This window comes from Perognathus longimembris, chromosome 14, assembly GCF_023159225.1.
Source record: "Perognathus longimembris pacificus isolate PPM17 chromosome 14, ASM2315922v1, whole genome shotgun sequence".
Classification (NCBI taxonomy): Eukaryota; Metazoa; Chordata; class Mammalia; order Rodentia; family Heteromyidae; genus Perognathus; species Perognathus longimembris.
Genome location: NC_063174.1, coordinates 5545789 through 5569954, shown reverse-complemented (window position 1 = coordinate 5569954; position 24166 = coordinate 5545789). Strand labels below are relative to the sequence as shown.

At 37.3% G+C, this 24166-nt stretch overlaps 1 protein-coding gene across 3 annotated transcripts in view; it reads left to right on the top strand.

Moving 5' to 3' along the window:
- The window catches only part of Prkd1 (protein kinase D1), a 264056-nt gene extending 260770 nt beyond the window's left edge, over window positions 1-3286 (top strand). For 2 of the 3 annotated variants that reach the window (XM_048362553.1, XM_048362555.1), the window contains 2 exons: window positions 1493-1578; window positions 2351-3285. In XM_048362553.1, the coding sequence (XP_048218510.1) occupies window positions 1493-1578; window positions 2351-2569 (305 nt within the window). In that variant the 3' untranslated portion in view covers window positions 2570-3285. Of the gene's footprint in view, window positions 1-1492; window positions 1579-2350 lie in introns of all 3 variants that reach the window. The other variant, XM_048362554.1, reaches the window with a different exon arrangement.
- Window positions 3287-24166: the final 20880 nt, after the last annotated feature.

Below are 24166 nucleotides of genomic sequence, written 5' to 3'. Positions count from 1 at the left end.
CTCTCACGTTTCAGCCTGCAGCTCTTCAGTACATGGGTATTGGTATATTAGTATGAGACAAACACTAGTGTATTAGTACCAAGGCAGTGTTATTCTAGATTGCCAGAAGACAGTAGAAGTCACTCCTCAGGCTTGATAGCAGGGAGGTTTCCGATTCATTCTGGATCAGTGTGACAGTCTTTGTGCATGTGGTTCAGATGGTAGTTTGTATTTTAAGGTCCATGTAGGTTGAGGCTAACCAAACAATGGAGGAGTCGGCGCTGCCTGCCAAAGTTCTCCGTGGTTGTGAAAGTGAAGTAGTTAATTCTCACTAAAAAAAGAAAATTGGGCCGAGCACCAGTAGTTCATGCCTGTAATCTTAGCTACTCAGTAAGCTGAGATCTTAGAATTGCATTTCTAAACCAGCTCAAGCTCAGTAAGAAAGCTCATGGAACTCTTATCTCCAGTTAACCACCTAAAAGCCAGAAGTGGAGCTGTGGTTCCAGTGTTGGAGTGCCAGCCTTGAACAAAAAAGCTAAGAGACAATGCCAGGGCCTGCATATAAGCCATAGTACTGGCAATTCCCCCTCCCCCCCAAAAAATCAGCTGCCTATTTGTCTAAGGTTTTTGATCATAAAATTCAGTCCTCAGATCTGATGGCCAAGTGAGAATTAAATCATGGTGAGAATTAAATCTCTGAAATGCAGGTGATTTCACCAGGTTGATACATTTCACTTAGTTCTTTTGGAGAACAAAATGAGAAAATAAAAGCAATAAATATCAAAATTATGTATGAATAAAGAAAGTGATTTCATAATAAACAATTAAAGGTGTATGCTGAAGGAATACTTTCTACAGGAGGCTAAGATCTCTATCCCACAGTTCTATGGGTAAGTGGGATGTTTTACAGATAAGATAACTATTTTTTTTTTAAAGTCAGTGAGAGCTGATATAATTCCAAGTAATTGGTTGTTCTTAAAAGCCAAGAGAGGGAAATGCTTTGCATTTGGACTATTGATTTTTTTAGGCAGCAGTTTTATCCTAAGATATGATCCATGTTATACTGTATTTCCCACGTACCATATCCAAGCATTGTCATTTAATTCAAAACTATGAGAGCAATTGTGCATATTAAAATCAAAAACATTGTGCAATAAAAATGATCAGTGTCTTCTCTTGAATATTAGTGTTAACTTGACACTGGCATAAGGCATATTTAAATGATGTATAATTAATGAATTTCAGATTGAAGATCAGGCCAATTGAAATTCACATCATACTCACATCGATTCTAGTACCAATAATACTTAATTAGTTCTACCTTTATTTTTATAATACCCAAAAATGAGGGCTGAGGCTTTAGAATTCTTGAGGAGTCATTTTCTGAACTCTGGCCGTTACCAGTCTCTCCATCTAACTATAGAATAGAAGATGCAATATAAACTGTTAATGAATTCTGCATTTGTTCTGTATTTGTCATTTATTTATTTTTACCAATAATTAATCTTTTCAGCCATTGACCTAATCAATAATTTGCTGCAAGTAAAAATGAGAAAGCGCTACAGTGTGGATAAGACCTTGAGCCACCCTTGGCTACAGGTAAGACGAAGTTTTTCTCTGATGGATGGGTTTCCAACTACGTAGAGTATTTCATTGTAGGAATCTTCTGTCATATTTGAAAAGTGTATTCATCATAGTATTAACTTATTTTCCAAAACACATGCAGTCTCCTAGGATTTACTAACAGTGTTAAATTTCTAAACCTCTCTTGTTCGAACAGGAAATTTGACTGGGACACCTGTGGGACACTGCACACGCACAGAGGTTTTTGTTTTTAATACCAAGGGTGGTAACAGAACTCAGAAGGCCAGATTCCAGAAGCATCTGCATTATAATCCTGATAAGTGTCCCAATAGATGCTCATCTGGTCATGGACTATACTTATTTAGAACTCACTTATTTTTAAATCCTAAGGGTTATTCTGTGTGGATACAAATAGATGCAAATACAAAGTGTCTTTGTCTTCTCTTAAATATTTGCTATTGTTCATGTTGACCTGAAAAGTTTAGGAAAACGATACCCTGAAATCCTGAAAGAATATTTTAGTAGACATGAACTTCAAAGGAACATCAAGATCCTGACTGCTTGACTACAAGCATTGATTCGCCACATTTGCAGCTCTAGGGCCTTAAAGCTAAGGATGGCCTCAGTGCTGATGCTGTCGCTCGAGAGCATGTGACAGATGATACCACAGAGTTAGAGTGGAAGTGCAAAGCTAAGTCACAACGGTGGGAACCGGCTGCCGAGGAATCAATGTATTGAGCTGTAGTGATCGATCTCTGTGGGTAATATTTCGGACTTGCTTCTGCAGGACTATCAGACCTGGTTAGATTTACGAGAGCTGGAATGCAAAATGGGGGAACGCTACATCACCCACGAGAGTGATGACTCAAGGTGGGAGCAGTACGCAGGAGAACAGGGGCTGCAGTACCCGGCACACCTGATTGATCCAAGTGCGAGCCACAGTGACAGTCCGGAGACTGAAGGAGGAGAGATGAAAGCCCTCAGCCAGCGAGTCAGCATCCTCTGAGTTCCAGCCCCTCGAATCTGTCACAACACTGTGGAATTAATAAATACATACGGTCAGGTTTAACATTTGCCTTGCAGAACTGCCATTATTTTCTGTCAGATGAGAACAAAGCTGTTAAACTGTTAGCACTGTTGATGCATCTGAGTTGCCAAGACAAATCAACATAAGCATTTGTATTTTGTGTGACCAACTGTGTTGTATTAACAAAAGTTCCCTGAAACACTAAACTTGTTATTGTGAATGATTCATGTTATATTTAATGCATTAAACCTGTCTCCACTGTGCCTTTTGCAAATCAGTGTTTTTCTTACTGGAGCCTCCTTGGGGCAGAGACAGAACCTGTCCATGCAGTTGCTCTGTGTGGTGTGTCCTATTCATGTTGATGTAAGCAAACTCTTGAAGAGTCCATCATTACCAGTGTTCTATGAACAGTTTGAAACACATGGGGAAAACGAAAGGGGCAAGTGAAAGGATATAAACAAGATCGCCCAGAAGAATTACTGTATGGGTTCAAGTCATTTGTCTGCCTGGTGTGCCTCAATATATCCTAACTCAAGTCAGCACACCTAGGCACTCAGAGCCTACTGCTCTTAAGCCTAAATGCCTTAGAAATGTAAACTGCTATATACAAACAGTATGTTCCTTTCCTAAAATACCCATCTGTATGTGGGAAAGCAGCAGCTAAGCAACCTTTGGCCTTTTGTGTATTTTTCAATAATAAATAAATATTCTTGTCAAAATATGTGACTCTCTGAATTATTTCTTGTTTGTCACTCATACTGTTGCGTTCTGGACAATTCAGTACAGAAGTAACCAGAGAAAAGCCATGCTACCTAGAATTTAGCATGATCTACAAGGTGTAGTAAAAGCAGCTTCAAAGTACAGTGGAGCCAGGCACGGGTGGCTCATAACTGTAATCCTAGCTACTCAGGAGGCTGATAGCTGAGGATCATGATTTGAAGAATGGGAAAGGCTGTGAGACTTTGTCCAGTGAATCACCAAAAGGCCTGATATGTAGCTCAAGTGGTAGAATACCAGCCTTGAGTGTAAAAGCTAAAGATCAGCACCCAAAGCCTTGAGTTCAAGCTCGAGTTCACACACACACACACACACACACACACACACACACACACACACTCACAAATAACCCGTAATGGACACTTTCTGATATTCATGACATCTAGCTTCTAACAAAATGAAGACCTTCAAAGGGAAAATGACCAAAGCCAAAGAGGAACTTGGAGATGTAAATGGAAATATTGCCCTTTGCCTTTGCAATTTATCTTCATGATTTAGCCAACATAAGACAGAGATTTTTAAAACACTAGTGGTACTTTCTTTTTGTATGAGCTCAGCTAGGTTGTTCTAACTACAAAACATATAAAGACCAAAAAATAATCCAGAAGAGTCAACTTGAATGAGTTTCTACATCTTGAAGAAGAGATAGTTAAGAGTTGACCTAACAGATTTAAACATATGGGAAAAAGAGCATGGGCATTTTCCTTCCTAGCAAGACGAGAGTATATTAAAAACACAAAAATATAATTGATTTTAGGAGAATAGTATTTGTTCAGAGAAACCTCAAAATTATTCTTGTGTTAAAACTAGAGTATTTTAGGGCTGGGGATATAGCCTAGTGGCAAGAGTGCCTGCCGCGGATACCCGAGGCCCTAGGTTCGATTCCCCAGGACCACATATACAGAAAACGGCCAGAAGCGGCGCTGTGGCTCAAGTGGCAGAGTGCTAGCCTTGAGCGGGAAGAAGCCAGGGACAGTGCTCAGGCCCTGAGTCCAAGGCCCAGGACTGGCCAAAAAAAAACAAACTAGAGTATTTTAAAGTAGTTCAAGGAATGGGGAAGGAATGGTTGTTTTTGTCAGTGTCTGTATTATTTTTGAATTTGAAAGAAGTAAGTCTGAACATGGAAGTTCCTCAGTCTACGTTTAATCTGGGGTAAAATTGAGTGTGTGCGCATGTACGCACACACACTTGTATCCAAGTGACTATGCATACCTGTGTCACCTAATCAACTGAACAGAGTATATCAACCAATAATCGTTACTCTATTATTGGGTTACAGTTTTGTATGATACGAGACTAAGCAATTTCAGGAAGCATAAATGGAGTGAAAACCCATAAATCAGATCCCTACTAAAGCACACATAACTTGTAATGATTTACTCTAAATTTATATCTCTTCCTCTTATCGACTGCATTATGAGATACAATTAATAGCTTCTTATTTGTAATGAGATTCTGAAATGATTATAGGATAAGATACTATGACAATACAACACATACGTTATTTTTTAAAATCCTAATGTCCTTGGTGATTGGGCAAATTACCTAATACAAGTTACTATAAAATTTTAAATCACCCAGAAGTTAATTATTCACATAACAAATCAGATGAGCTTTTATACAAGACAAAGGGTACAGAAATAAAAAACAGACGGGGGAGAAGAACCGTAGTCAGTACAATAAAAGACTTCTTGTTCCCAAATCTCAGAGTTCGTTTTGATAAGCATCATTTTTTAGGATCATATAGACATAGTTATTGAGCCCTTGTGTTCCTTTTCTAAGAATATCCTTTTTTGTTCCTACTGTGTGGATGTTTAGAGTACTGTTTAATTAATCATGTCCAAGTATAATCATTTATCTTTTACTTTCTATTAGATTTATTTGTAGATTTACAAACATATTCTAATTATTACAGATGAGAGGAATCATGCAGCCTATGTTTCTTTGGGTCCGGCTTAGTTCACTTAATACAATTGTTTCCAGTCTTTCCTCTTCCTTCCATATGGGGCAATGGCATTCTGATGGAACCATAGAAATCCACTGTGTCTATATGCCACATTCTTGATCCATTCGTCCATGAGGCATCTGGCTTGATTCCATATCTTAGCTGATGACCAGAAAACTAACAACATACTGGCAGGGATGTGGCTAAAAGGGGCCACTACCCCACTGTTGGTGGGAATGTAAGCTTGTTCAACCACTCTAGAAAACAGTAGAAGTGCCTCAAAAGACTAAACATATGAAAGTAGTGCTCTGGCTCAAGTGGTAGAGCACTAGCCTTGAGTTAAAGAGTTCAGAGACAATGCTCAGGCCCAGAGTTCAAGCCGCACAACCATAAAAAGAGGAAGAAAAAGGGTGGGGTGACAAAGAAATGTACTCATTACCTGACATGTAACTGTAATCCCTCTATACATTACCTTGATAATAACAGTAAAAAAAAAAAAAACAAACCTTTTTTTAAAAAAAGACTAAACATAGAGCTTCCCTGTGACCCAGCAACTCCACCCATGGGCATTTTTCCAAATGACCACAAACCAGGCTGCATTGAATTCACCAGCACAGCCATGTTCATTGCAACATTGTTTAACATAGGCCTTGGTTTTATGACTAAAATGGAAGTAAAAATCACATTTCCAAAAGATGAATTTGCATTTAAATATTTGGAGAAGAAATTCCTATAGGGCATCAAGTTGAAGATGTCTGGAAGGGAGTTAGATATGAATGGAATTAGGAGAAATCTGAGGGTAACGATGCAGACTTGGAAGTTGTGAGAAGACATCCCCAGGAGGTGATGAATCTAGCTGGAATTCAGGTCACAAATACTAGACACTTGCATGTGAAGTGATGTTAGAAGAGGAAAAATGATCAGAAATGTTCCCAGACAGGATCAGATAGAGTGATGTTGGGAAATCTAAGAGAAGAAATAATGCCAAACATTTAGTGGGTACCAGAAAGAAATATTATATAGGGCTGGGGATATAGCCTAGTGGCAAGAGTGCCTGCCTCGGATACACGAGGCCCTAGGTTCGATTCCCCAGCACCACATATACAGAAAACGGCTAGAAGCGGCGCTGTGGCTCAAGTGGCAGAGTGCTAGCCTTGAGCGGGAAGAAGCCAGGGACAGTGCTCAGGCCCTGAGTCCAAGGCCCAGGACTGGCAAAAAAAAAAAAAAAAGAAATATTATATAAAGATAAATGTCCCAGTCTTTTGAGGGACACTTTAACAACCTTGTTAGAAGTTTATACTAAGTAGGAAGGATTCTCTGGCTCTACTCAGAGCAGCTCTGTCATACGGCTTCCTGGGCTGCATTGACACTGGCACAACCTGTCCTGTAGTGTCACCAGGCACAGAAAGCAAAAGTAACTCCCAGGGCCTGCAAATTGCAATCCCCCAAAGTCATGTGACTTCTATTCCACCCAGAGTATCACAGGTACTGCAAAGACCACAACTTCAGTAAATCAACACTAGCTTTTTATGCTAAATATCTTGAATTAAATTGTCCAGATTTTCATATAAGTGATAATGTTATGAAATCAACATAGACAGGTCAGCATCTAGGTGTGTAATACACTAAACATACCAAGCTTTTTTATTTTTAAAGTATTTTCTATCATTTGGACAAAAGTAAGAGAGTGAATCGAAGCCCAGTTCAGAAAAGGTGTGCTATCTGTCAGTCAACAAGGCCATCATTGGTCAGAGAGGTTATATTTTTTTAAGCAATAACATTATGGGCCCACTCATGATATCATCAAAATTGCTGCTCTCTGTGTATTCTGAAAATTGCTACTGTATCTTATTTTTGGCCTGCTGGGGAGGACAGTACTCAGAGAATTATTTCCAGGCCTATTTTCTTCTTTGGAGGAAGCATTTTTATTATGTTCATTTAATAAGTATTTTTATTATGCCCCTTATCTCTAAGGAAGAAATGACACTTGATTTTAGAGAATATTTACCTTGATGGAGATATTTTGGGAAACAGTCATTGTGTCCAATATGTTGAATTACATCTATTTATATTAGAAAAATCAGTTGTCCTCTTCCCTCTTCATGTCTTATGCAGTCATTAATTTTGCTTCCTCTATGTAGTAATCACATTCTGCAGACTCTTTGTTGAGACCTATCTTGTCATTAAATACTACTTCAGCAGAAAACATAGTTTCACTATGAAGAAAATCCAGCTACTTCTCTTAATACATTTTTTCCAAGTGTTACCATTTCCTTACCAATAGTGCAAGATCATTTTTTCAGATAGATGCATAGAATTCCATTGTATATGTATATATATATACATATATATACATATATATCACATATATATATCACATTTTCTTGATCAATTTATCCACTAAGTGGCCTCTGGGTTTATCCTATATCTTGCCTTTGCTGCAGTGAATATGGTTGTGCTGGGAGCTTTAGTGTGACCTTATTTGTGTTTTAACAAATAAATGCCAAGGGGTAGAATTGCTCCAGATTAAAGCAAACTTCTATGTTTAGACTTTTGAAGAACCTCCATACTGCTTTCCAGAGTGGTTGAACAAGTTTACACTCCCAGAAACAGTGCAGTGGTATTCCCTTTTGGCCACATCCCGGCCAGCACATTTGTTATTGTTAGTTTTCTAGATAGTGACCATTTTAACCAGGGTGAAGTCTCAATGTTATTTGCATTTCTTTTATGGCCAGATTTCTTCATGTGTCTAGTGACCATTCTAATTTCCTCTGAGAAGTCTCTCTTTAACTCCGTTTTTCTGTTTTGTTTTGTTTTGTTTTTGTTGCCAGTCCTGGGGCTTGGACTCAGGGCCTGAGCACTGTCCCTGGCTTCTTTTTGCTCAAGGTCAGCACTCTGCTACTTGAGCCACAGCGCCACTTCTAGCCATTTTCTGTATATGTGGTGCTGAGGAATCAAACCCAGGCCTTCATGTATACGAGACGAGCACTTTACCGCTAGGCTGTCTTCCCAGCCCCTCTCTTTAACTCTTTAACCCTTTTATTAATTGGATTGTTGTTTCTTTCAGAGTTTTTTGGGGGGGCGGGATAATTCTTTGAGCTATAAGCATATTTTATATTAAGCGAAGTAAGCTAGACCCAAAGAAACATAGGTTCAATGGTTTCCCTCATTTGTAGCAACTAGAATGTGCTTACAAATCTACAAGATAAACACACTGGATGGTAAAAGAAAAAATATATGTTGGGACCATATAAAGTAATATTTATCAAACTGAACTCAGGGAAATGGAAACAAGTGGGTTTGGGGTTGTTGTTGTTTTTTTGGCTTGGGTGCTGTTTTTTTTCCACTACCTTTTGTTCTTTGTTGATTTATCTGTCTTTAGGAGGTTAAGTGAAATGGTGGGACAAAAATGGACAATTGCAGCAGTGATACTCACTAGAAACTATGTAGCAAATGAACTATAAAATTTGTGGATGTGTCCTTTCAATACTTCCCAAACTATAAATTGAAATCAATTTAAAAAAAATTGTGGTTGGGGATGAGGAGGAAACTGGGAGAGAGCAATGGAAGGGGCATCATTGTTCCAAAGAAATACACGCTTTATCTTACTTATATAACTGTAACCCATCTGCAGTAACAATACACTTTTTCAAAACTTTTGTTTTCCACATGCAAGAAACTGAGGCTTTCCAGTTGCCTCGAACATCCTTCACTGATCCTCCTTAGTCTGAACTCCTTACACTACTGTACTATGCAATAGGCCCATGTCTGGTGGTTTTTGCTCCTCTGCTCTTTAACTGCCAAATTGTACTAGATACATATTTTAAATGTAACGTTTTAATTCCGCTATTGAATTTTTGCTACTTGTTTTAGCTTTTTTTTTCTTTCAGGATTAATCACATCTTCACACATCACTGTCTACTTAATTACAGTAAGATTTAAAACAAAATCTCGCTCCTCTCAAGTATCCTTCCCTTCATTCTCCTTGTGATATAATTTCCTTACATACTATAGCTTTATATAAACTCAACAGTACTGTTTTGAAAATATTAATATGTGCAATCATCCCTTAAGTCAGTTAGGACACAAAAGTAGAAACGTACTTGGCCCTTTATATTGATGTACCTTTTCCCTTGCTCTTTAGTTCCTCGTGTGAACTCAAGGAACTACCTATGCCTGAATCATTCTCTTTAGTATTTCTTCATCAAGGAAGATCTTTGAATAGCAGACCCTCTCTGTCTTTTCACATCTAGGAATGTCTTTATTTCACCTTCCTGTTTGAAGGTTTGTTTTTCTGAATATAAATTTCTTGCATAGAATTTTTTCTTATTATTTTTGAATATAGAATCTTACTGCCTTTTGGCATCTATTGTCTTTGATGAAAAAACATAACCCTTAATTTTTTTTCTGATGTTCTTGTAAGGGATGCATCAGTTTTTTCTTCCTGCTTTCCCTTTGTCTTTGATAGTCTGACTATGTTATGTGATGTTTCCAGCATTGTCTGCTTGAGTTTGCTGAGCCTCCTGGATGTATGGAGAAACACTTTCTATCCAGTTTAAAAATATGCAGCCCAGTATGTCTTCTAATACCTTCCCTTCCCTCTCTGTCTTCTCTGTCTGGGACTCCTCTATATGTAATTTGGCATGCTTTTGGTGAATACCAGTTTTTCTGAGTCTATTCTTTCTTCAATCTTTTTCCATTCTCAAGATTATATATCTACACACACACACACACACACACACACACACACACACACACACACACACACACACACTGATCTATCATTAGGTTTATGGGCACTGTCTTTTGTCATAAGAAATTTAGTGTTCAAACCTGGTTAATTTTTCATTTCAATTTTTGGGGAGAGTTTATTATAGTATTTAGTAAAAATATCTATATTGGATAAGCCACTGCTGTAACACTTCACTTTTTAAAAAATGGGAGTGCCTATGATTCTTGAACACATTTATAATAGCTGTTTAGAAGTTACTAAGTCCATCTCTTGAACTATTTAACTAACTCAAGACAATTTCTGAGTGTTTTCCACTTGTGTATATGCTATTTTGTCTCGTCTTTTTATTGAAAGTGGATATTTTAACTAACATAACAATTTTGTGTTACTTCCTCTTGTCAGAGGTGATTGCTATTGCTGAATGTTTATCTAGTTACTTTCTAGGAATAATTATTCAGTATTTGTCTCCCCTACTTGCTACAGTTATGCAGCTGCCAGTGTTTCTAGTTAGATTTGTTGATTTCATTTGTTTTGTCTTTTTTTTTAAGCCTGCCTTCTGAGAGGTCACCTGTGGATGACATAACTTAGTGATGAGCCAATGATAGTTTAGACGTTGTGTTTAAGCACCGTGAGCCAATAAGGCTTTGGGCCTTTGCTGAAGTATTGGAGGTGGCTTCTGATCAAGCAGTTGACCAGTTCAGCTGGAGTGCTTTTTTTTTTCTCTCAAATTTTTATTATCAAACTGACGTACAGAGAGGTTACAATATCATACGTTGGGCATTGGATACATTTCTTGTACTGTTTGTTGCCTTGTCCCTCATGCCCCCCTCCCTCCCCCCCTTTCCCTCCCCCCCCCAGTTGTTCAGTTCACTTACACCAAAGAGTTTTGCAAGTATTGCTTTTGTAGTTATTTCTCTTTTTTTACCCTGTGTCTCTCGAATTTGGTATTCCCTTTGAATTTCCTACTTCCACTACCAGTAAACACGGTTTCCAATATACTCAGATAAGATTACAGAGATAGTGTAGGTACAAACATAGGAAGGTGATACAAAACATTATCAATAATAGAAACTACACATACACATAGGACGTTGAAAGTAGTTACAACTGTGATATATCACTTGTTTCCATAACATGGAGTTCATTTCAATTAGCATCGTTGGAGGGGATGTGGCCAAAAGGGAACCCTACTTCATTGTTGGTGGGAATGTAAACTGGTTCAGCCACTCTGGCAAGCAGTATGGAGATTCCTCAGAAGGCTCAATATAGAACTCCCCTATGACCCAGCAGCCCCACTGTTGGGTATCTATCCAAAAGCCCACAAACAAAATCACAGTAATGCCACCAGCACAACAATGTTCATCGCAGCACAATTGGTCATAGCGAGAAGCTGGAACCAACCCAGATGCCCCTCCATAGATGAATGGACCAGGAAAATGTGGTACATTTACACAATGGAATTTTATGCCTCTATCAGAAAGAATGACATTGTTCCATTTGTAAGGAAATGGAAGGACTTGGAAAAAGTTATACTAAGTGAAGTGAGCCAGACCCAAAGAAACATGGACTCTATGGCCTCCCTTATTGGGAATAATTAGTACAGGTTTAGGCAAGCCATAGTAGAGCATCACAAGGCCCAACAGCTGGAGTGCTTTTACTTTCAGGCTATGTGAAAGCTTGCATTTCGCCAGGGAATGCTGGATTTCTGAAGCCTTCTCCAAAATCTTTTGAAGCAGCATTGTACATACTTGTTGCTGTTTAGCTACCAGGTACATGTGGCAACATTTTCTACCTATGTACTTTCTCATTCTTCTCCCAGTCTGTTTCTCCAATGAGTACTGAAGCTGGAGGAGAGCTGAATGCTTGCTACCAACTGCTCTTAGCAGCCCCTCCATCCATGAGGGGCTTTACCCACCTCACACATGGAACTACCTTTTCATGGAGAAAAAGGAGGAGGAGGAGAGCAAGCTGAAAAGCAACAAATTTCCAGAGATTTTCTTACCAAGTGGTAGTAGTCTTCCTTGGATTTATGCTTCTACACTTGCTGTATGCCACTGGCAAATTTCTGATATCTTGAAACATTTGTTGTGGACAAAGTTTCCAGGTACGCTATTGATCTTTCGGGAAAGGTTTACTGAGCTCCTTATGGCACTAGTCTGAATGTCCCCAGACATATTAACCCCACTTGAAGAATATCCATATTTGGCTGAGAGTTTGGTACATGCTTGTATTCCTAGCTGTTTGGGAGTAGTAGACAAATCACAATTCAAGGGTGGCCTTAGAAAAAAAATCATGATATTGTGCCTAAAAAATAAACTAAAAGTACAAAAGACTAGTAGTCTGGCTTAATAGTAGGGTGCTTGCTTACGTTGTGAATATGAGGCCCTTAGTTGAAAACCCAGGCTATCAAATTTAATTAACTAATTAAGCTTATGCTTTAAATAAAGATATAGGGATTAAGACAAATTTCTGAGTTATCTTAGTTTTTTCCCCCTTTCTTCAGTTTTTCTTATGATGAGTTACTAAAACACCAAGGAGTTACACATTAACTCTCTTTGTGAACATAAACACATATAATTTAAAAATTACACTTAATCTACTTCTTTATTTTATAATCTCTGAATGTCTGAACAATATGACTTTCTGTATCCAAGAGGTTAAAATATTTTTCTACCTCTATTGTAAGATATGAGTGGGTGTTTGGGTCCTAGAAACCTTTGGGCCCTAAGAACTAATCTCAACTAACAGCAGCACACTGCTTGCAGAAAATCTACCAGACCCTCCAATTATTTTTCAGAGTCAAAAATTGGCACCAGGGAAAATGACCACATGGATTTCTTCAGCATTCTGCTCCATGGTCCTTCTGGATGAGGTGGTTCTCTTCGGGAGGTTCATTTCGAGAGGACGGGAGAAAGAAATGGGGCTGGTTGTGGCTATTGCTGTATAATTTGAGTAACCCTCTGACTTACTCTTCTGGTTCTTCCTTATATCTGTAAAGGCAGATGCTTCCATTATAACCACTACTTAAAGTTGTTTCTGTTTTGTACTCAATAATAAATGACACTTTTATTGATAATAAGCTTATCTTTCTCACCTTCCTCAAATCAATAAAATCATGAATCAACTCAGACTTTGCTTATTCTTCTAGCAAACATTTCTGTCTTGTTTTCCTACCTACTTTGATTGTATCTCATAAAATAATAAACTCATTTTTTATTGTCTTTAAATAATTATACAAAGAGGTTGTTTTGTTTGATTTTGTTTTTGCCAGTTCTGGGGCGTGGGACTCAGGGCCTGAGCACTGTCCCTGGCTTCTTTTTGCTCAAGGCCAGCACTCTGCCACTTGGGCAATGCCACCTCTTCTGGCTTTTCCTATATATGTGGTGCTGGGGAATCGAACCCATGGCTTCATGTATGCAAGGCAAGCACTCTACCACTAGGCCATATTCCCAGCCCCACAAAGAGGTTTTAATTCAAGTGTTAGCTCTTCCGTCACTCCCCTCCCACTGTAATAAGCTGACTTTTATCATCAGTGAATCTCTTGTCTGAATCAAGCTCCTCGAGTGTCCTCAAACTCAAAATGGATGCATTTTCTCACTAAAGAGTAAGCACTAAAAACCCAGAAGTGGAGACAGACAAAAACTTGAGTTCTGAGCACCCTTAAATCTGTGGCCCATTTGAACAGCTCACATTTCTCTGTGGATATTGTAACAGACAAGATTGAGTAATGAAAAACTCTTACACAAGAGTTGGCTTTGAGCATCAATTAATCCTCCAATAGAAGATATTTAGGTGTTCAACAGATATTTCCTTTTGGGTTGCTTTTGTCATCCTGTTTTTAAAATTATCTTTATGTAGTGTACAAAGACATTGCTATTTAACAAAGCATTTTATGAATACAATGTGTATGCTTATCCAAAGCATGACACATATCATATGAAAAAAGATTCCAGGAGTGTTATAGATTTCTAGACTACACATATGAATATCACATCCTGGAAATAACTTTAAATTCTTGAAGTTCACTTGTTATTTCTATGTGAACACAAAACCTAGATAGGTTGACTTACATGGATTCTACTTTATAGATTCTATAAAAGCCATGGCTTACCTTGAATATCAGTTATGTGTACAATATGCATATTTTTGTCAACACATTTTAATAAATTCATTTATTTAAATTAATAACCAATAATTATGAATATTTATGGGAGACATTGTGATATTTTTATGTATATATTATATCCTACCTCCTTTTTTATGGAGTACTAGAAAAGACATGAACTTTAAGCTTGATTAATATAGATCCATTCCAACTCTAAGCTTTGTTGTGTGAACTGAGATAATTAACATAGTCATCATTTCAACAACATACAATTTTTTATACCTGTCAAGAGCACTAAAAGCTATGCTTTTTAGAAATTTGGGGCTATTCTATATATTGTTATTAACTGTAACCACCATGCAACACAATAGATCATTATACCTTCTTTCTAGAATCTAAATGAAATCCTGTGTCCTGTCTTTTCTTTTTCCATCCTTTTACCTATCTATCCCAGCCATTGGTAACAATCTGTTTCTACAAAATTAACTTTTACTTGTGTCTTTCTGTGCCTGGCTTATTTTTCTTAATGTTTTCCAGGCCTATTTATTTTTGTTATGAATGGCAGACATTTTTCCTTTTTAGAGAAAGCAGTATTATGTAATGGTATTAGTTCTTAGTAATGTGGTAATACATTTGCTATATACAGTATCCTATTGTGTGTGTATATATATGTGTGTGTATACATATATTCATATGTATGTAGAAGTATTTTCAATATTAATGTGGCTATGTTCTAGTAATATGCAGTAATATCCTAGTTTGTACATATACTATGCTTCTTTATCCAGTCATTTATTGATGAGTATTCAGACTGGTTGTCTGTCTTAATTGTGTTTGATAATCCTGAAATGAATATAGGAGTGAAATGCTCTTGAACATAGCACTCTTAATTCTATTCAGTTGGTACGCAGATATGGAATTCCTAAGTCACATTATCAGCTTTCTCAGTTCTAAATCTTGAGACAAAAGCCATTTTGAGAGTGAAATTGTCAGGCCTTTATGTGGACCTCCTTTGTAATGGGTGTGTTCAGGTATTTTGAGAGTCAATGCTATTTTCAAAGTGATTCTAGACTACCAGCCAGCTACTCTTCTGAGAAATATGAAAAGTTTTATACATTTCTTTTTGGTATAATATTGAAGTCAGATTGTGTGTGTGTGTGTGTGTGTGTGTGTGTGTGTGTGTGAATGGAAGTGTCTTTATAGTTCATGCTGTTTGCTGAGTATGCTTCTAACTCTCAGGTCTTTACTGTGTTCTGGGACTGACTTTCGCTTACGTTTTGAATACTATTCTTGGTTCATAAAGAATTTCAAGTAAGTTATTTTTATTTTCTCCCCCTAGCTTTTAATCTGTACTAGATAACTGTATAGTATTACTTAACCATTAGCTTCCAACAGCTTTCACAAAGGCAGAAATGATTAAAGAAATTTCCCAATTGTAGTGTTCCTATAGCTACATGCAAAATCTCCAAAAAGGTAGATGCTTTGTAGCAATTTTCACCAACTCCAAACTGAGGTCGAAGAGGAGAAAGAGGTAAAGGAGATACCACTCAAATGAAGATACAAGAGAAAGAATAAACCTGACAAAAAGAAAGGAGAATTTTGTGAGGTAGAGAATTCATAAGGAGTTAGATACAGGAACTAGCATTGTTTAGATTCAGTAAAGCTTGATTATTAAACCTTTCAATGTCCAGAAATGTCTAAACACTATTTTACATTTAATATAAGAACAAAAAGTATTATCAAAGTTTTGCCCAGAGTTCAAGAATTTAAATATTCTCTTTATGCTCTACTCATACACATACAATGATTTAACTAACTTTTCCCTCATATGTATATATGCATGCATTTTGCTGACACCAGGATTTTAACTCAGGGCCTCTGCTTGTTTAGTTTTCTTGCTAGACAGGTGTTCTACCACGTGTTGCTGATAATTTGGGGGCTGGAGTCTCTTAGGCTTGTCTACCTGGATTAGCTCTGAACTTTGATTCTCTGGGTATCAGCCTCCTGAGTAGCTAGGATTGCAGGCATCAGCACCCACCCCTAGCTACAGGTGACTTTTAAAAAAGTAACACAAGCAGAGTGCAAGTTAGACTGACCTCACTTTCAGTGTCTCTTTGGAAAGCACTCTAGTGTTATGAGTATTAACTTCATATGCCCTCCATTCAGACACACAGATAGACGAAGAACGCCTCAGAGGAGATGCAGCCTCGAAGTGCACTCTGCAGGAAAACTGCAGAAGAAGCTCCTCGAACTCCATAAACACTGTAGATGTGTACAGAGAGAAATAATCATTAGAGCTAATTATCTTTAGACAGACTGATGTTTCAAATTCTAATTACAAATTTTAGCCTCATTAGCACATGGTTTCATTTTATATCTTGGCTACCACATTTTATTGTTACAATTCATTAAAATGAAGATGATCATAAACTTCATCATAGAAGCAAAAGAAAAAAGTGCCTGGCTAATGATAACAACACTGCATTTGCAGAGCAACTTCCTTTTAAGGAGCTCAAAACATTTCACAAACATTATCTCGTTAATCCTATGAGTATTGCTAGGAAAATAATTTCTTCACTCCCTTGGTTAAGGAAATTGATGACCAATATGGCTACAGTTTGTTTCTTTTGGTGCACCTTGAAGTGCAAATACATGAACTATTCATATCAATCTATTATTAGTTTTACAATCACATAGAGCGACTTTTGGTAGTACACTTCTACAGGTTGTAAGAGACTAGATTATTATAGCTACCTCCATGTTTGGAGCACAGCACCATGTGTGCCTCCAAAAATATGCTGTTCTTTGGTGCTCACACTCTCTTTGCAAGTGCTGACCTACTCTCCATCATTGCCATCTTGCATTGTTTAGAGTACAGTGCCATTGTACATTTTATATGAAACTAAATCTTACTGATTTACCATTGGCACCTGACTCCTTTATCATTATTTAAGGTGAAAATATGTCAAATTTTTCTGGCCAGCTTGTGGAATATAGTATCATCTACAGTCACCTTAATATTCAGTAGCACTGTATAACTTCTTGGACATAGCTAATATAACTTTGTACCCATTTATTATTATTTCCAATCTGCTTCCATCACCTCTTTCCCTAGCCACTTGTAACCACCATTCTACTCTGTAAGATCAACTTCTTGATTCCACATAGGAGTATTATAATGGAATAATTATCTTACTGTACTTGATTCTTTCATTTAACATCATGACCTCCAGTTCCATCATGTTATACTAAGGATTTCATTCATTTTTTTATGATTGAATTTTTTATGATATTTTCATCCCTGTAGTATGTGTAGGTATTTAAAGAAATATCTACTTATGTCTATAGCTTATTTATAATCAGTTTTACTTTTTTGTATTCAGTTTTTGAAGTCCCTCACATACCCTCATAGACTTAGGCAAGCATAGTCTACATTGTAAGACCCAATCTCAGAATATAGAGAAAATGAAGCAGGAGGAGGAGCAAGAAGATATGGCAAAGGATATGGAGGAAGAAGAGGAGTTAGAAGAGAAGCCGGAGGAGGAAGGAGGAGGAAGAGAAGGGGAGGAGGAGGGGAGGAGGAGGGGAGAAGGGGGAGGTGAGGAGGAGGAGGAGGAAGCAAAGGAGGAAGTGATGGAGGCCACAAAAGAAAGGCCACATAAAACAAAACTAGGATTCCACCTCACCCCACTTAGTATGGCCATTATCAAGAAAACTAACAATAACCAATGATGGCAGAGATGTGGCCAAAGGGAACGCTATTATGCTGTTGGTGGGAATGTAAAATTGTTCAACCACTTTGGAAAGCAATATGGAGCTTCCTCAAAAGACTAAACATAGAGCTCCCATATGAACAAGCAATCCCACTCCTGGACATTTAACCAAAGTAATACTGAACAACAAATACAATACAAACAAAGTAATACTGAAGCTACCAGCACAACCATGTTCATTGCAGCATTATTTAACATTGCTAAGACATAGAACCAACCCATATTCTCCTCAATAGAAGAATGGATCAAGAAGATATGGTTTATATACACAATGGAGTTCTGCTCCTATCAGATAGAATGACATTGCCTCATTCATAAGGAAGTACAAACAGGGACAACTATATTAAGGGAAGTAAGCCAGACTCAAAAAAAAAAACAAAAACAAAAACATAGGCTGCCTGGTTTCCCTCATTTATAGTCAATGGATACCAAAAGGCAAAATATCACACTTAGACACGATTGACTTAACAGGACTCTAATCACATAGCAAGACGAAAGAAGGAAGTTTTTAGGAGAGGATCACAAGGGCTCCTTCTGGACTGTGAAAAATCTCATGAATTGTATTGTTCCTTTAAAAAAAAATCCATTGTTAGTCAGGCTGGAACATGTTTGTGTGTTTATGATTTTTCTCTTGTTGTCTTGAGGACCTCCTCATCTGTCAGCTTTGACAGCTTCATTATGCCTTGGAGTGAACTTTTGACTGGTGACCCATGCCATTGCTTTACCTGGGAATTTGAATTCCCTAAAATTGAAGATATGGTAGTAGGTTTACTATTATCTCACACTAACCTCTCGGAGCCATTGGCATTTTCAAATCTCTTGAGTGCTGATAACTTAAAAAACTCTTAATACTTCTTCAAAATTATTGTAAGTTTTCTTCATTTATATTTAATTTTTATTTTTCTCCTCCAATTGTATATTCTCAAATATCCTGTTTTTTATATTTAAATTTATTTTGTTGCAAAGGTGATGTGCAGAGGGATTACAGTTACATATGTAAGGTAGTGAGTACAGTTCCTATCAAAGATTGTTACCCTTCCCTCGTTTTCTCCCAGTTTCCTCACCTCCCACCGACTCCCCTCTCCTCCAGGTTGTAAAGTTCATTTCCAACATATTGTCTTGTGAGTATCACTGTTGCATTGGTTCACCATTTGACTCTTGTCTCACCAATTTGTTTTTTGTCTTTCCTTCCCCAAATCAGATAAACATACATACAAGATACATCGTACCAGAGTCAAAAATGTCGACTACAGAGATATATGAAAGGAAAAGAAAAAAAAAGAAAGAACTTCATTAAAAACACCACCACCAACAACAAAAACCCTCTTGTTTCCATACCATGGAGTTCATTTTCAATAGCATCATCTTATTGGTCATATGTACACAGCTGTTGAGCTACTGTGATCCTCTGCTACGACTCTCCTAGACATATACAAATTAGTGCAACTGAGGGACACCATGGAGCCTATGTTGCTTTGGGTCTGGTTCACTTCACTCAATATGATTTTTCCAAGTCTTTCCATTTCCTTATGAATGAGGAGATGTCATTCTTTCTGATGGAAACAAAGAATTCCATTGTGTATTTGTACCACACCTTCTTGATCCATTCGTCTACTGAGGGGCATCTGGGTTGGTTCTATATTTTAGCTATGGTAAATAATGCTGCACTGAACATGGTTGTGCTGGTAGCTTTAGTGTGGCCTTACTTGTTATGGTCATTTGAGTAAATGCCCAGGAGTGGGATTGCCAGATCACTGCTTTCCAGAATGGTTGAACAAGTTTATATTTCTGTCAACAGTGTAGTAGTGTTCATGCCGCATCCCCCCAGCATCTACTATTATTTGTTTTCTTAATAATGGCCATTCTAAGTGAGGTAAGGGGGAATCTGTGTTGCTTTGATTTGCATTTCTTTTATAGCCAGAGATGTTGAAACTTTCTTCATGTGCCTGTTGACTATCAAATAGCCTGTTTTCAAGTTCATTTATTTATTCTGCCTTATCTATACTGCTATCACATGGAACATTTCTCTGAATTTATTTTTCTTATAAAAATTTCTTTCTGACTTTTAGAAATCATTTCCATATTTCTCTTTTAAATTCCTTTGCTATAGTATTGGATTATTTCTTTATGGTTTTTAGGCTTTCCAAGGTTCCTTTTTAAAATAACTGTTTTCACTTCTCCTTCTAGAAATTTCCCCATATGGATTCATGTTTTATCAGCTTATTTTGACTTCTAGGTGATACCATGGATTCCTAGAAGTGTATGATGCATGTTGATTTGTGACATATGAACAATGGACAATAAATGATTTGTCCCATCTTTGCAACCTTGATTTGTGCCTGTATATACTCTGAGTCTATAGTCACTATTTAGCAGTGCATATTTTACTAGCCTAGCATTTTAATGAGTCTCCTATGGGTATGCTGTCATCAATTTTGCTCTAGAAGGTAACACAGGACTAGTTTTGTCCCAAGCCCAGTTTTTGTGTCATACATACAGCCTGAACTATGCCCCATTGTTAAGCAGTTGGTCTTTAGCTTATTGCTTCATTGGGAGATGGCTGAAAGCTAGAAGTGTGGTATAACGGGAGGAAAGCATGCCTTTGATAGGAGCTTTTGGTAGGGAAATAGGGCACCAGTTTATATCTCTTACTGTTTCTTTGATTCCCAATCAGCTATCAGCAAGTAACGTTTTCTTTTCCTACCAGTTTCTGTCACAGTGCACTACTATCACAGGCCCACAGCAGCAGAGCCAAGAAAAATGACCAAACCAGATCAAACCTTTCCTCTTTTCAGAATGATTGTCTCAGGCATTTTTGACACAGTGGTGACAACCCGAGTATTATACTACTCATTAGTCAGGAAATAGAGAATTTCTCTTGGGGACTTCTGCATAGTCCTAGATTTTAGCTTTTCTTTCAGTCCAAAGCCAAGAGACACCAGTTTACAAAGAAATTATAGAAAATGCATTGCTGATTTGGTGTTAATATAATTTATGGCTTCTTTTTCTAATCTGCCTCCTACATTTACTTTCTATGGCCCTTAGACCACAGTGCCATGTGTAGACTCTCAGTTTCATTTGGGAGGAAAGACAGGGTGGAATGTGTTTATTTCAACATGATGGAAATCAGACTCAAAGGTTTTTATTTATTTTATTTTATTTTATTTTTTTGGCCAGTCCTGGGCCTTGGACTCAGGGCCTGAGCACTGTCCCTGGCTTCTTCCCGTTCAAGGCTAGCACTCTGCCACTTGAGCCACAGCGCCACTTCTGGCCATTTTCTGTATATGTGGTGCTGGGGAATCAAACCCAGGGCCTCATGTATATGAGGCACGCACTCTTGCCACTAGGCCATATCCCCAGCCCTGGGTTTTGATTTTTGGAATCTGTCACCACATCAACCTTGAAAATATGCTTTCGTCTAGTGACTGAAGCAAATGTTCAAACAATAACAGAATGCAATATTTAAGTAACTGCAATATTAAAAAATTCAAGCATTTTATTTAACACTGTCATAACGCCCTTAAGATCAAGTGATACATTTTTCATACATTTCCAACAAAGAGATCTTAATTTTTTTTTTGCCAGTCCTGGGGCTTGAACTCAGGGCCTGAGCACTGTCCCTGGCTTCCTTTTGCTCAAGGCTAGCACTCTACCACTTGAGCCAAAGTGCCACTTCTGGCTTTTTCTGTTTACGTGGAGCTGAGGAACCAACCCAGGGCTTCTTCCATGCTAGGCAAGCACTCTACCACTAAACTACATTTCCAGACCCCCAAGATCTTAAATTTTAAAAAATTAAGTAAGTTGTTGGTGGACTAGAAACTGGTCTTGTTAGAGTTTGAGTCATATTTGTCCCTACACATGAGCTTAGGTCTCTATTTTTCACTTTTTTATACTGCTTTAATATACATGGTATTATATATATATGAGAAATTGAATTGTAATTGCTTTAGATTCAAGTTCTAATGATTTTATCCTAATTTTTGGGAGAAGTCATGTTTAGTCTGCAGCTAGATTACACCAACTGCAATGTCGGAAAACTGACATAGGCACAGACAGTTGTTAACTGAATAGAACTCCAATTGCACAGCAAATAAGAGCAAGGATGAACAAATGGACTACATCTGATTAAAGTTTCAGCACATCAAAAGAAACATGACCATAATTGAGAGAGCAACCTACACAATAGGAAAAAAATCTTCAGCTATCCAACAAATAAGGGATTAATATTCAGAATATACAAAGGGCTCAAAAAAACTGAACAGCAAAAAAAAAATAAACAAAGATGCAAACAAATTGAACAGTCATGAAAAAAAAAGAGAGAAATGGATAGTGGATACAGGAAGAAATATCCAACATCCATAGCCATAAAGGGAATGGAAATCAAAATTACCCTAAGATTTTAATCTCATCTCATTCAGAATGGCCACCATCAAGGTAACAAACAACAACAGATGCAGGAGAAACAGTAATGTTTACACACTGTGGTCTGAACATAAATTAGGTAGGTACTATAGGCATTGATTGATATGGAAGTTCCTTAAAAACCTAAAAACAGACCTACTTTGTGAACCTGCCATTTCCTTATCCCTCAGAGTCAGCCACACCGCAATCTGTTACTGTTTTTCAGGCAGAGAAATACCGTGTTTCAAATCTCTTTCTCCCTCGTTTCATCCTGCTGTCCCTCCTTGCCTTGTCTCGTGGTAACCAAAGTTCTCTGGGAGGAGAAAGAGCGGATTTCTATCAGATAAGGACCAGGAATCTGTTAATGGACTGCCTCAATGTTCAAAACCAAGGGTTCTAGCAGGGAAAATGTTCTTTTCGGGCAATGTCATCCCTTTCCTTGCTCTCTCCCAGATTTCTCTCCTGTTGTCACCTACCAATGAGATCATTCCTTTTCAGCACGGCGTCCAGTGAGTGCTACTGCTGCACTTGTTCCCATCAACCATTTCTGTGCTCCCAAGTCCCCTCCCCCAAACAGGTAAGTGGACAAACCTACAAAAAGAAAAGGAAAAAAAAAGTGTGTCCATGTCCTGGCATTCATCTTGATAAATAGTTGATATGATTAATTCCAATTTGATCCAATTCTAATCACCAATTTGATGGCTTATGACGAGCTAGATGGATTCTATCACAGTTCTAGAGGGCAGAATTCTGAAAAGAAGCTGTAAGCTGAAGACATTTCATACTGAGATACTTAATTACATATGCAAAGAACATCATTTTTTTTCCCTACATATTCAAGGGACCAGGATTTTGACACATCTTTATTGAACCACAGATCAACCCATTTCTGCTCAGAAAACGGATAATGAAATGAATTGGTAAAATAACCTTTTCTAGGGAAATTTCATCTATTTGTTGGATTAAGTAGGTATGAAACAAAAATATGTGAAAATGTGATTGTATTTTAGTGCATAAAATAATTTTAACAAGGTTAATTATTATATTATTTGTAGAATCAATGAAATGAGAATCTTAGAAATTTGAACCCATTTTCTCTGTTACATTGTTTATATTCTTTATATTAGTACATATATTTTGCAAATAAGATCACTGGTACGGTCAATTTGAGTTAATCCCTTTTTCAACAATCACAAACTAGTTGGTTTATAATGATAAAAATATAGCAGACACTTAAAAATTGAATGAGAAATTCTGTAGTTGATGAATTAAAACATAAATATATGTGGAGGATTAGTTTTTATCATTGCTTACTATTTTTTCATGTTCTAGAGAAAACCTATAATTCAATTAGTTTAAGAAAAAATAAGAGGACCCTAAAGTCTTAATCTTGGCCTAAAATATGCCTTGATAGCGGTAATTTCTGGTTGGCCAATCAAGCAAGAATAACTTACTTTCCGTGTCAGAAGACAATTCACATAAGAAAGCCTGAAATCTTTCATAGCTACATGTCTAAGTTAAGTTTGGGTCTAAAGAATTGTCAGCCACTCTCAAAGCAAATCAGTAGACTATCATAATGTGCCTGTAATTATATTCATTAATATTCATTTGGAAAAAGTGTATCATAGTTTCTATTTCAAGAACAAAAGCTGAAACATTAAATCTGGCTTTTATCTGGAACATTCAGCTTGAAGATGGTATTTTTAAGACCTTTCTCTGTGGAGATCATTGTGCTTTAAGTTGAGTTACTAAACTATAAAAACTTTGGTGTAGAGAATTGCAAACAAATTCACTACTTAGATCAAAAGAGAATGACTTTGATTTGGCTTAATGGTTTGCCTCA